The sequence below is a fragment of the Schistocerca piceifrons genome, chromosome 10, assembly GCF_021461385.2.
Source record: "Schistocerca piceifrons isolate TAMUIC-IGC-003096 chromosome 10, iqSchPice1.1, whole genome shotgun sequence".
Classification (NCBI taxonomy): Eukaryota; Metazoa; Arthropoda; class Insecta; order Orthoptera; family Acrididae; genus Schistocerca; species Schistocerca piceifrons.
Window position 1 is genome coordinate 8,655,703 of NC_060147.1, and position 13,889 is coordinate 8,669,591.

The 13,889-nt window shown below is 42.6% G+C and overlaps 1 protein-coding gene across 2 annotated transcripts in view; it reads right to left on the minus strand.

Annotated features, from left to right (window-relative positions):
• Positions 1 to 13,889, minus strand: part of LOC124718906 (PHD finger protein 14) — a 173,349-nt gene that overhangs the window by 131,442 nt on the left and 28,018 nt on the right. For both annotated transcript variants that reach the window (XM_047244553.1, XM_047244554.1), the window contains exons 3-4: positions 12,094 to 12,236; positions 5,575 to 5,689 (exon numbers count right to left, since the gene is read on the minus strand). In XM_047244553.1, the coding sequence (XP_047100509.1) occupies positions 5,575 to 5,689; positions 12,094 to 12,236 (258 nt within the window). The remainder of the gene's footprint in view (positions 1 to 5,574; positions 5,690 to 12,093; positions 12,237 to 13,889) is intronic.

The following is a 13,889-nucleotide window of genomic DNA, read 5'->3' on the forward strand; positions in this document are numbered from 1 at the left end:
ATGTATAGTAGAGTAGCTTCACATCTTTGTAAAAATAAAGATTTAACAAAATGTCAGTTTGGTTTCCAGGAAGGTTTCTCAACGGAAAATGCTATATATACTTTCACTAATTAAATATTAAATACTCTGAGTAACTGGAAGTCACCTTTTGGGATTTTTTGTGATCTCTCAAAGGCTTTTGATTGTGTAACTCATGGAATACTTCTAGATAAGCTCAGGTACTGTGGTATGAATGGGACAGTGCTCAAATGGTTTAAATCATACCTAACTGGAAGAGTGCAGAAAGCTGAAATAAGCAGTTCACATAATGTGCAAAAAACTGGTGATTTCTCAAACTGGGGACCAATCAAGAATGGGGTGCCACAAGGCTCGGTTTTGGGTCCTCTGCCGTTCTTAAAATATATTAATGACTTTCCATTCTATATTCCCGAAGATGCAAAGCTGGTACTTTTTGCCAATGATGCAAGTATAGCTATCACACCCGACAGACACGAATTAACTGGTGAAATTGTAAACGATGTTTTTCAAAAAATCATTACCTGGTTCTTTTCAAACGGGCTCTCATTAAACTTTGACAAAAAACAGTACATACAGTTCCACACAGTGAATGGAATGACACCATTAATAAATATAGACTTCGATCAGAAATCGGTAGCTAAGGTAGAATATTCCAAATTTCTATGTGTATGCATTGATGAGGGGTTGAACTGGAAAAAAAACACTGAAGATCTGCTGAAACGTTTGAGTTCAGCTACTTATGCTATTAGGGTCATTGCAAATTTTGGCGATATACATCTCCATCAATTAGCTTACCATGCCTACGTTCATTCTCTGCTTTCGTATGGCATCATATTCTGGGGTAACTCATCATTGAGTAAAAGAGTGTTCATTGCACAAGAGCGTGTAATCAGAATAAATGCTGGAGCTCATCCAAGATCATCCTGCAGACACTTATTTAAAGAGCTAGAAATCTTCACTGTAGCCTCACAATATATACATTCACTTATGAAATTTGTTATTAACAATCCGAACGAATTCAAAAGTAATAGCAGTGTACATGGCTACAACACTGGGAGAAAGGATGATCTTCACTACTCAAGCTTAAATCTAACTTTGGCTCAGAAGGCGGTAAATTATGCTGCCACAAAAGTCTTTGGTCACTTACCTAATAGCATCAAAAGTCTGACAGATAGCCATATAGCATTTAAAAGAATTTCTTAATGGCAGCTCCTTCTACTCATTAGATGAATTTTTGGATATAGTAAGTGGATAATTTCCCCAACCCCAACAAATATTTTGTGTAATGTAGTATCTTGTATAGACACCTTTTATTAATCTGACACGTTCCACATCATTACGAAGTGTCGTAACCATGATCTATGGAAGAAGTACTAATCTATTCTTTAAACTAGAACCACCTGGCAGAATACTTGGAAGGTGCAACAATCCTAGAACAAAGGCCGCCTGTATTACGCTCGTCCACCTACTGCCGCACAGTATCGGATTCTTTCCACATAAAAGTTAGGCAGCTTGTTTCCTATTATTACAAAATAGAAGACAGAGTCAGAATGGAAAACATTAAAATAAAGAGATTTTTCACTTCGAGAAGATCTTTTCACGATATTTCAATCACAAACTTGCTCCTCCAAATACCAAAATATTTTGTAGAGCCCCACCTAAAGGGAGGGAAATGACTAATGTGATAAAATCCGACAATGGAAAATCCAGGATTTAATATAACAATATTATGAAAAGGATAGTTGCTACTCACCATTTAGCGGAGATGCTGAGTCACAGGTAGGAATGACAAAAAGACTGTCAGGAGATGAACTTTCAGCCAACAATGCGTTTGTCAGAGGTAGAGTGCACTCGCGCCCCCCCCCCCCCCCCCCCCCCAAACACACCACACAAAGGCAACTTACACACATGACTGCAATCTTCTCTGGCTGCTGAGGCCTCATCAGGAAGAGACTGCAGTCACGCGTGTGTGAGAGTTGCATTTCCAAGAGTGTGTGTGTGTACTTTCTGCCTCCGACGAAAGCCTCATTGGCCGAAAGCTGATTTTCGGACAGTCTTTTTGTTGTGCTTATCTACCCCTCAGCATCTCTACAATAGGGTGAGTAGCAACTATGCTTTTCATAATATTGTTACATAGTGATAAAATGAGAGAAATGAGAACTTGCACACAAATATTTAAATGTCCATTTTCTCTGAGTGCTAATTGAGAGTGGAAGAGTTGAGAAATAGTCTGAAGGAAGTCCCACACACCTTCTGCCAAACACTTCAGTGTGAATTGGAACACATATTATGTTCAAGTATAATGACTTTTCTGGAAACTAGAAATCTACTCTGTAAGAATCAGCACGGGTTTCGAAAAAGACGATCGTGTGAAACCCAGCTCGCGCTATTCGTCCACGAGACTCAGAGGGCCATAGACACGGGTTCCCAGGTAGATGCCGTGTTTCTTGACAAACGCAAGGCGTTCGATACAGTTCCCCACAGTCGTTTAATGAACAAAGTAAGAGCATATGGACAATCAGATCAATTGTGTGATTGGATTGAAGAGTTCCTAGATAACAGAACACAGCACATCATTCTCAATGGAGAGAAGTCTTCCAAACAAAAGAGTGATTTCAGGTGTGCTGCAGGGGAGTGTCGTAGGACCATTGCTATTCACAATATACATAAATGACCTTGTGGATAACATCGGAAGTTCAGTGAGGCTTTTTGCAGATGATGCTGTGGTGTATCGAGAGGTTGTAACAATGGAAATTTGTACTGAATTGCAGGAGGATCTGCAGCGAATTCACGCACGGTGCAGGGAATGGCAATTGAATCTCAATGTAGACAAGTGTAATGTGCTGCGAATACACAGAAAGATAGATCCCATATCATTTAGCTAAAGTATAGCAGGTCAGCAACTGGAAGCAGTAATTTCCATAAATTATCTGGGAGTACACATTAGGAGTGATTTAAAATGGAATGATCATATAAAGTTGATCGTTGGTAAAGCAGATGCCAGACTGAGATTCATTGGAAGAACCCTAAGGAAATGCAATCTGAAAACAAAGGAAGTAGGTTACAATACGCTTGTTCGCCCACTGCTTGAATACTGCTCAGCAGTGTGGGATCCGTACCAGATAGGGTTGATAGAAGAGATAGAGAAGATCCAATGGAGAGCAGCGCGCTTCGTTACAGGATCATTTAGTAATCACGAAAGCATTACAGAGATGATAGATAAACTCCAGTGGAAGACTCTGCAGGAGAGACGCTCAGTAGCTCGGTACGGGCTTTTGTTGAAGTTTCGAGAACGTACCTTCACCGAGGAGTCAAGCAGTGTATTGCTCCCTCCTACGTATATCTCGCGAAGAGACCGTGAGGATAAAATCAGAGAGATTAGAGCCCACACAGAGGCATACCGACAATCCTTCTTCTCCACGAACAATACGAGACTGGCATAGAAGGGAGAACCGATAGAGGTACTCAAGGTACCCTCCGCCACACACCGTCAGGTGGCTTGCAGAGTATGGATGTAGATGTAGAATTGCAGAGTAATGGTGTATATACTGCTGTAGATCTCAACCTTTGGAATGGAGGCCCAGATAAATCTCCAGTGACAGAGCACTGCCTCAGCTCAGGACACTGGACGATGTATGAGAAGAGACAGATTAATCGTCTCAGTTTGGTCATTTCGGCAATTACGATGGCAGGTAACTCGAGATACCAGACGAGCACAACCCGGAGTTCTGCACTGGCCACCATCAGATTGCGTCGACGGAAATGGGGGCATCCGGTGACGGCCCCACCATAGGGCAGTGGAAGACTCGCACAGCAACCTACTCCGTTTCGGATCCCAGCCACAATGGTGTCCGACAGTGGCACTGGGTAGCCGGAACGTGCACGGAGGATTGCAGATCGATTCCCGAACGAACTACAACACCTCCACGGCGCGGTCCCCGACCGCTGCAGTCCCTACGTGTCAAGCAGCTGGCTCGGGACAATACTGTGGAATGTAGTCCATCAACAAAGGAGGTGGCTTACAAAACACTCATTCGACCTGTACTTGATTATTGCTCATCAGTGTGGGATCCGTACCGGATCGGGTTGACAGAGGAGATAGAGAAGATCCAAAGAAGAGCGGCGCGTTTCGTCACAGGGTTATTTGGTAAGCGTGATAGCGTTACGGAGATGTTTAATAAACTCAAGTGGCAGACTCTGCAAGAGAGGCGCTCTTCATTGCGGTGTAGCTTGCTGTCCAGGTTTCGAGAGGGTGCGTTTCTGGATGAGGTATTGAATATATTGCTTCCCCCTACTTATACCTCCCGAGGAGATCACGAATGTAAAATTAGAGAGATTCGAGCGCATACAGAGGCTTTCCGGCAATCGTTCTTCCCGCGAACCGTACGCGACGAACAGGAAAGGGAAGTAATGACAGTGGCAAGTAAAGTGCCCTCCACCACACACTGTTGGGTGGCTTGCGGAATATAAATGTAGATGTAGATGTACAAGAGCCGGTACGGTGGCAGACACGAGTGATCTGCCGGAGAAACTGGAAGAGTGACAATTTAGCGGGACTTTGAATTTCGCCACACCACACTCGTTCCCTCAGATATCAAGACGGTTTTGATTTGTATTCATTAGTAATTCCTGGACAATGAAATTTATTTCGAAATTTCGGAGCAGCTAAGACGTTTCATGCAGAAATGAAGCAGGAGATTTTTGGAGAACAAGACCTGGACGCCACGCGATAGAAGACACGTTAACATGGTAAAGGATGAACTCTTATCTATGCCATTTCCCCCTGTTAATCACATTTTGTTATTCTCTGTTCTCTTTCCAATAATTTTTGTAGTGGAAATTGGTTTGACTTTTGCTCAGAAACGCCACAAGGACCACCCCAAGAATAGCTTTTCCGAATCACGAAGTCCAATAACTTTTCTGTAATACTAAGTCCGATTTGCATTTCATTGTTTCCCATTTTCACAGTCATTAACAATTTTAAAACCCCCTTTTTTATTCACCATTTCTTCCCACATTTTCAATCTTTTCTTTTCTTCTCGTTTTCTTTTTTATTAACCGCTACAACAATAATACAAATAGCATGAATAATAATCGCGCAATTTTTTTTTTAAATTTCCAGACCTCACATAGGTTACAATGTAATAAGCTAGGGATTAAAGTCTGAAAAACAATCTGATGTCGAAAAAACAGTCACAACGATTTACTAATTACGACAGATGTGGAGAAGACAACTAATATTTACATTTCTTCTACCATATTAGCATCTGTCTGGATCTTGTCATTCTCAATATGGCTGGCTTTACTACTGTTTTGTGTTACACATGGTCAGACACATAATACACTCACGTCAGATTCAACTTTTAAGATGTAGAAGTGTTATCAAAGTATATGTGACAAAGCTACAGAAAATTTAAATTTTTGTTTTTTCTACCTCAGACCTTCACCAATCTGGGAAAACAATCTATCTGCAGCCATTTGTAGCACTTAAACATAAATAAAATTTTGTAAGCTACAGTCATAATGTGGAATGCGTGAGAACTGATTAAAAATTACCTTCGTGAACAGTCACGCCGCAACCGTCACACTCCACAATTTCGTTGGCGTCGTCACTCCGGTCGCCGAGGCAGCCACAGCAGATGAGTATTTTCAGAGCGTCTTTGGCATCAAACTGTAAAACGAGTACGAGGTGTCGAGAATTGGGAGTATTTGTAGTGCAGACACTAATAATTTTCAGCATGGGAATCTGTACACAGAACAGTTGCAGTTCTCAGTTATTTCTTCTACTGTGTGAGGAACATTTCAGACACTCTACAATCGTTAATACGTATTTAGGCCAAAACGTTTACTGTCCACTGGGGTGATATCGGTACACTACTCGGGGTTTTACTTATATTCGAGTACCAGGTGTACCGGTATGAAATGAGCGTTTGTTTGTTGTTGTGAAAATGAAACACTAATTTTGAATTGAAAAGTAAAAACATTTTATTCAAAGTACTGACCATTGCTTTCTATACATTTTGACCACCTTTGACTGATAAGTAGGGAATATTGCTGCAAAGTTGCTTTCTCTGTAAGCAATAGTCTAAAACACAAATTAAACATTTCTACTGGAATACAAGAATTTAGTTTCACAAATGCAGATGTTTATAAAGTTACATGCAATGACTGCCCTAACTATTACATTAGACAAACACGGAAACTGATTAAAGTAAGATACGAAGAGCATCTGTTAAGTAAATGTTGGGGAAAATATGTAAAATTTCATTTTTTTCTGGATACCTGCTTCTTCTCTAACACACACCACGGAGATTAGAGGACAAGGAGGAGTAGAGTACGAGATTAACATCCCACTGGCAATGAGATTAGGGAAGGACGGGGAAGGAAATTGGCTGTGCCCTTCCAAATGAACCATCGCAGCATTTTCCTGAAGCAATTTATGGAAGTCACGAAAAATCTACATCAGGATAGCTGGACACAGGTTCGAATTATTGTCCTCTCGAATGTGAGTCTAGTGTGCCAAGCACTGAACCACCTCACTCGATATAGAGACTAGAAGACTTAGAACTTTTGCGTGAAAAAACTAAAGATTATAGGCTTGACCAGCTAGAAGAATTAGAGATTTTTAAACATTTTACTCACAAAGACGGATAAATTTTAAATGAACAAGAACAATTCAAAAATAGAAATTTTCATTAAAGTAGCAGACACATGGCACGATCTTCCATATGACTATAAGATATGTCATTTTACTCACCTGTTAATGCTAGTGCTACTTGGGTTTCTTCTCTGTTATGATGCAACATATATTTGTAGAGATTTGCACAATTTTTGTATGTGTTTTATATGAGAGTTATGTTTTACTATTTTCTCCCTTTCCCAACTGCTATCTCAGTCCAACCCCCCTCCCCCCAATACCTCCATTCCCCTGCTCTGGTTCCTTTTGCTAGTGTTTCTGTTTATACTATTCAGTTTTATGTAATTTGCTTTTGCCACAATGACATTCTTTAGGTGGTAAATTACTATTTGTTGTGACGTTAATTTTAAATATGTACACAGCTAGATATGATCTGATTTTAACGTAATAATGTTAATTTTAACCTTTATTATGAGAAGGAAAGCTGATACTCACCATATAGCGGACATGCTGAGTTGCAGATAGGCACAACACAAAGATTTTCACATTTAAGACTTTCAGCCAATGGCCTTTGTCAACGATAGACACATATACGCAAATTGTGGTTTCAGTTTCCTGAGACTGCAGTCGTGTGTGTGTGGGGGAGGGGGGGCGTGCGCGCATGCGCATGCACACTTGTGTGTGTCTATTGTTGACAATGGCCATTGGCCAAAAGCTTTAAATGTGAGTATCTTTTTGTTGTGCCTATTTGCGACTCAGCATCTCCGCTATATGGTGAGTAGTAATTTTTCCTTCTCATAATATTGTTACATTCCATCCTGAATTTTCCACTGTTTGATTTAATTTTAACCTCGGAAGCAAGTTCAGCGTGATGAAAGTTTGAGTGACTATCACGCACCCTTCTTGCATATACTACTAGTGCCCTCTCTTGCCAGTAGCTTTCCTTAGCACAAGCGTTGTGTACATGAAGCTAGTGCACAGCCTGTACAATGGTGAGGAAGTATTGTTTGACAATAAACAGATTAGGCATGTTTTAATTTAATATGGAGGTGAAATTTTATATTTGACAGTGGCTTTTGGCTATATTTTAACATACATCCGTCACAACATGTAATACAAAACGTAACGCCTTGAACACTAGAGAGAGGACTTTCATATTCACAGGACACGTACATTAACAATACGAGAGAAGGAAAGTTGCTACTCACCATATAGCGGAGATGCTGAGCCACAATAGGCACAATAAAAAGATTTACACAATCATAGCTTTCGGCCATTAAGGCCTTTGTCAGCAGTAGACACACACACACACACACACACACACACACACACACACACACAACTTGCACACACGTCTGCAGTCTCAGAGAGCTGAAACTACACTGCGAACAGCAGCACCAGTGCATGATGGGAGTGGCGACTGGGTGGGGGTAAGGAGGAAGCTGGGGCAGGGGGGGGGGGGGAGGGGGGGGGATAGTATGGTGGGAGTGGCGGACAGTGAAGTGTTGCAGTTTAGACGGAGGGTAGGAGAGATGATGAGGAGGGGGGAGGGGGTAAGTAGTGGAAAGGCGAGAAATAAAAATAAAAGAAATTAAAAGACTGGGTGTGGCAGTGAAATAACGGCTGTGTAGTGCTGGAAGGTAAACAGGGAGGGAGCTGGATGGGTGAGGACAGTGACTTACGAAGGCCGAGGCCAGGAGGGTTACGGGAATGTAGGTTGTATTGCAGGGAAAGTCCCCACCTGCGCAATTCAGAAAAGCTGGTGTCGGTGGGAAGGATCCGTATGGGACAGGCTGTGAAGCGGTCATTGAGATGAGGGGTACCATGTTTAGCAGCGTGTTCAGCTACAGGGTGGTCCACTTGTTTCTCGGCCACAGTTCGTCGGTGGTTGTTCATGAGGACAGACAGCTTGTCGGTTGTCGTGCCTACGTAGAATGCAGCACAGAGGTTGCAACTTAGCTTGTAGATCAGATGACTGGTTTCACAGGTAGCCCTGCCTTTGATGGGATAGGTATTGTTAGTGACTGGTCTGGAGTCGGTGGTGGTAGGAGGATGTATGGGACAGGTCTCGCATCTAGGTCTATTACAGGGGTACGAGCCACGAGGTAAGGGATCGGGAGCAGGGGTCGTGTAAGGACGGACGAGCATATTGTGTAGGTTCGGTGGACGGCGGAATACCGCGGTAGGAGGGGTGGGAAGGATAGTGGGCAGGACATTTCTCATTTCAAGGCACGACGAGAGGTAATCGAAACCCTGGCAGAGAATGTAATTTAGTTGCTCCAGTCAAAACAAATAAGGTGTGAATGTTGTCCAGTGGTGTAGCCATCTATGCACCATTCACCCAGTTCCAAAGTTCATCGGCTCGGTCCTCCCACCACTTTTCTTCCTCCACTTGCTGCCAGGTCACACCTCTCCTTTCTACAGATATTCTCACTCCTATTTTCCACCGTGTTCTTGGGAGCCCTCTGGGTCTTTTCCAATCCATCTTTAGTTCTTCCATAATTTTGGGGAGTCTCTGCCCATGCATCCTCTTAACATACCCATACCATCTTAATCTCTCTTTTTTTTTTTAATTTCTTGTCTCATACTTTCGTGTTTAAGGTCCTTTCTAATCTCTACATTCCTTACTCTGTCCATTCTTGTTTTCCCCTTAACTGCTCTGAGAAATTTAATTTCTCCTGCTTGCAGTCTGCTCCAGTCCCTTTCTGTCATTGTTCATGTTTCTCCACCATAGGTGACAATAGGGAAGTAATAATTATTATACATAAGGAGTTTTGCGTTTTCAGAAAATTCCGTATTCCAAATCAGGTGTTTTATTGTTTGGTAGAAATTGCCTCCCTTCTGTAACCTCCTATTAATTTCGTTAGTTATTCTTCCATCCATTGATATTTCACTCCCTAAATAAGTTAAACTTTCTACAACTTTGAGGGGTTCTCCATTCAAGGTAATATTTCAGTTGATCTTTCTCTCTTCCAAATACCATTACTTCACTCTTATCTTTATTTATTTTTAATCCATACCTTTTCATTATTTCCTTCCACGCGTCAAGCTGTAACTATACATCTACCTCTTTATCACCCCATATTACCATACCATCTGCAAAAGTCATGTTTTTGTCTTTTTCTTTTACTATATCTTTCACTGCCCTGTTCATTACCTCCATCACAACATTAAAAAGTGCAGGAGATAGAATACTTCCTTGCTTAAGCCTTTGTCTTATTTTGAAGCATTCAGAGTTCCCCAATGGGGTTCTAATTCTACAATTGTGTCCTCTGTACATTTCTTTATTACATTAATGTAACCATCTTCTATTCTATCTTCTTCATTTCTTCCCAGAGTCTTTCCCTGTTAACTGAGTCATACGCCTTTTCTATGTCTATAAAAACCATTATCACCCTTTTGTTATACTCCCAACTTTTGTCCACCAGTTGACAGATCCCACCCATTTTCAATTGGTGACAAGACTGGTGATCTGACAGGCCAGGGCACAAGACTGACAACCTGTGACACCAGGAAGGCACGTGTTTTTGCAGCAACACATTGTCGTGCATTGTCTTGCTGAAAGATGGCATCTGCAGTGTCATGCAGAAAGGGTACGGCTACGGGTCTGAGGAGACACTCACGTACGTCGCACCGGTCGCAGTGCCCCGAGCTCGCGCCAACTGCTATTTGTAGTTGTATCTATTAGTACCCCACACCGAACACCTCGAGTCAGTGCCATATGTCGTGTGGATGCAGTCATTGTAATGCCAAACAAACAGAACCTAGATTTGTCTGAAAACACTATCCGATGCCATTCCCGACTACAGTTACGTCGTTCCGTACACCACTGTCGTCTAGCGGTTTCTACACATTCACGAAAGGTGGACGGAGAAGTGGATGACGCGCACGTAACCTGTGTCATAACAAACGGTAGCAGACTGTCATCCCCCAACCGTGTACGGTGTGTTACACTGTTCCACTGTCACGCCAGAGTCGAGGAGGACGCAGATTCGCCCCGCGACACCACTCGGACGAGGTGTCGATCTTCTCCGGTGGTGGCCCGGGTGGTGCGACGTGACCCGTCTCATCGCGTTCCCGTGAACCGTTCGGCACTCACCCGTCGCACTGCCGAAACACTCCGTTCCGCGCAAGTGGTAATTTCCCGCAGTGACGCATCCACGTTCTGTCGTGTCAATATTGCGCCCCCTTTCCTACTTCCCGATTTGACATCACGGTCCGCACGTACGTCTACGAGGCACTGCGCACGTCTGCTCGTGTAACACTGATCCGTTACCTTCAGTTTATAGCGGGCACATTTTACCAGTAGCTAGACACCTCCAGATCTAGAACAAGACACACGTAGTTGGTCACTGTCATCTCCAGGCACAGCGGCCCGGCTCAGCTCTGGTGGGTAAGTGAGACACGGAGGAGGAGCGGGCTGGTGGAGGATGTCGCACTGCTGTGCGTGCAGGGTCCTGGCTGGGACGGGACGGTGAGCAGTGCGCTGTTACGTATCCCGATTTCACCTTTCTGATGAATGGTATTTGCAAATTATAAAATGGTACAACAATTTATTTTATAGGACAGTACAACTACCGTGCAAATTTATCACTTATTTTCACGTGGTAAGTCACGTCCGGGAATGACACTCGTCTCTGAGCCGGTGTAACAGTACGAGTCGAGATAGATGGAACGGAACTTGAATAGCGTATTTGCCTCTATTGGTTATGGTAGAGAGATCGATCTTTCGTAAGAAGGAAGGAATGTCGACAAGTTTAAAAGGCCCAACATTACAAGAAGCAGAAGCTCAGCTGAACACTTTTGATGAAAGTAATTGACTCTAGCATGTTTGAGGAGCCATCCCAGCATTTACTGCAACCCTTTTACAAAAATCACAGGGATCTTCTTCTGCTCTAATGGAGACTGAAACAACCAACAAATAACAACTAAACATTCACAATATACTCAGTGAGGTACGAAGACGTGCTTCCGAGATACACATACGGCAGTGACAAATGTAGTGGCAGTCGGAGTTCTGACTGTGAAACTGGATAAATGTAAAAATGGAAGAGGTGAGACAGTACAGGAAAATAGACCAGTTCTGTATTTGATACATATAAATGATTCGAATAATGCCGAATCTGGGGTGAAACAATAAATCGCCTCAGTGAGTGAGATGTCTGATGTGACAGGTTTTATTCAAATACCATTACATTACTTGCTGTAAGAAAATTTTCAGTTTCAGCTAATTTTCAGAGAACAACTGACACCTAGCCACTTCTCAGAAAAGGTAAAGGATCTGTATACTACTATCAAGTGTGGTTCGGGATTTTAAAATAGGTATAGTGCGAGTTTCAGTCGAGCACAACGTGTACAATAATTTCGTAGCTGAAGGTAAGGGATGGCACAAAATCCTGGCAGAAACTCTAATTACTCGAAAAGAGTTAACTACTTACCTGTTTTCCATCAGCCTGCCTCTGCTTCGCCCTCTCTATGACATCACCGATGGTGACTCCCTCTGACATAGTGTCATTCTTCTGCCCTCCTTCCGAATCGTCAGAATCCTCTCCATTATCTTCGTCGTCATCGTCGTCGTCATCTGTAGAAGAAATTTTGGAACTGAAGAACCTGTACCAATTGTTTTACCACTGTTTAAAGTTCAGGAATGGGAATAGCTGCTTAACGAAACTTGTCTAAGCTGATTCTAAATTGAACCTTTCATAACTATTAAGTAAAGGTAAAAAGTACTTCCATTTAGCAGGCAGGGCATACGCGGGCACGAGCAAAAGGTCACAAAAGTGTTAGATCTCACAACAAAATGCAACTGCATCTGAGAGAGGGAGGATAAGAGCTCAATGTCTCACCGAGAAAAGATTGTCGGAGAGCGAACAGCGTATGTTTTGAAAATAGATGAGAAGGACAGGTAAGCACTTGTCTCCAGTGTTTTATGAAAACTACAAAAAATATAAACCCGGACGGGTGGACGAGGATTGGTACCACTGTCCTCCCCGCAAGAGTCCATCTCGCCACTGCGCTTCCTTCTCCCTCAGTCTCAGAACTGAAGGGTCAGCTAGAAAAAATGCCAACTCTCAATTTAGAGAAGGCTAGTCTACTCGCACTGTCTGTTGTACTCCCGAATGAGCCACATGCTACCAACAAGTAATTCCGTAGACATCACTAGAGAAAGCCGACTGCTGCACAAATTGCTTTCCCTTGCTGTACATAAATTCTCATCTTTAAACTTGTCGAAACATGTTACACACAATTACACAAAATACGTTCTCGTGAGTTCAGCACTTTCTTCTGCCGACCCCATCTACTTTTAAACTAAAGAACAGCGGGTCTGTCTCGGGTGTCTCTTACTCCACTGTAAGGGCACAGTTGTGTGAGCAGTTAGAACACAAGATACTTTGTGTGTGATTCTGCTGCAAATGTCCCTTCAATACAATTCCATTCCTTTTGGGAACAGTTCAGTACTGCAGCAATTCCTGCCTCACAGCGAAGCGATCTCGGCCAGGAGCCGGTACGTACGCCAGTGCTCCCACTTTTCACCGTCGTCTTTCGTCCACAATTCTGACACGAGTCTCTGTAGACTGAGGTGTCTGTCACTGCTGGTGAACTCAAAGAGCTTTATTTAGTAAGAGACAAATTAAAACAGTAATTTCAGCCACGTGCGTTTTTATTGACATCCACAATATGTGAGAATTTTCACCCTCATCATCTTATGTCCGTAGATGGTTTCTGCACAATTTCAAAATAAATGCAAAGCAGATGACTGGCTGAAGTGAGCAAAAATACACGCGAAAACCACTGCGCCTTGCAGAAGGTCACAATGAAAATCCTGAAAATACGCCACAGATGTTAATGAAAATGTGACGGGCGCAGATAAATGTTTTATAACTAATCTGTCTTATACAGGGTGTTACAAAAAGATATGGCCAAACTTTCAGGAAACATTCCTCACACACAAAGAAAGAAAATATGATATGTGGACATGTGTCTGGAAACGATTACTTTCCATGTTAGAGCTCATTTTATTACTTCTCTTCAAATCACATTAATCATGTAATGGAAACACACAGCAACAGAACGTACCAGCATGACTTCAAACACTTTGTTACAGGAAATGTTCAAAATGTCCTCCGTTAGCGAGGATACACGAATCCACCCTCCGTCGCACGGAATCCCTGATGTGCTGATGCAGCCCTGGAGAATGGCGTATTGTATCACAGCCGTCCACAATACGAGCACG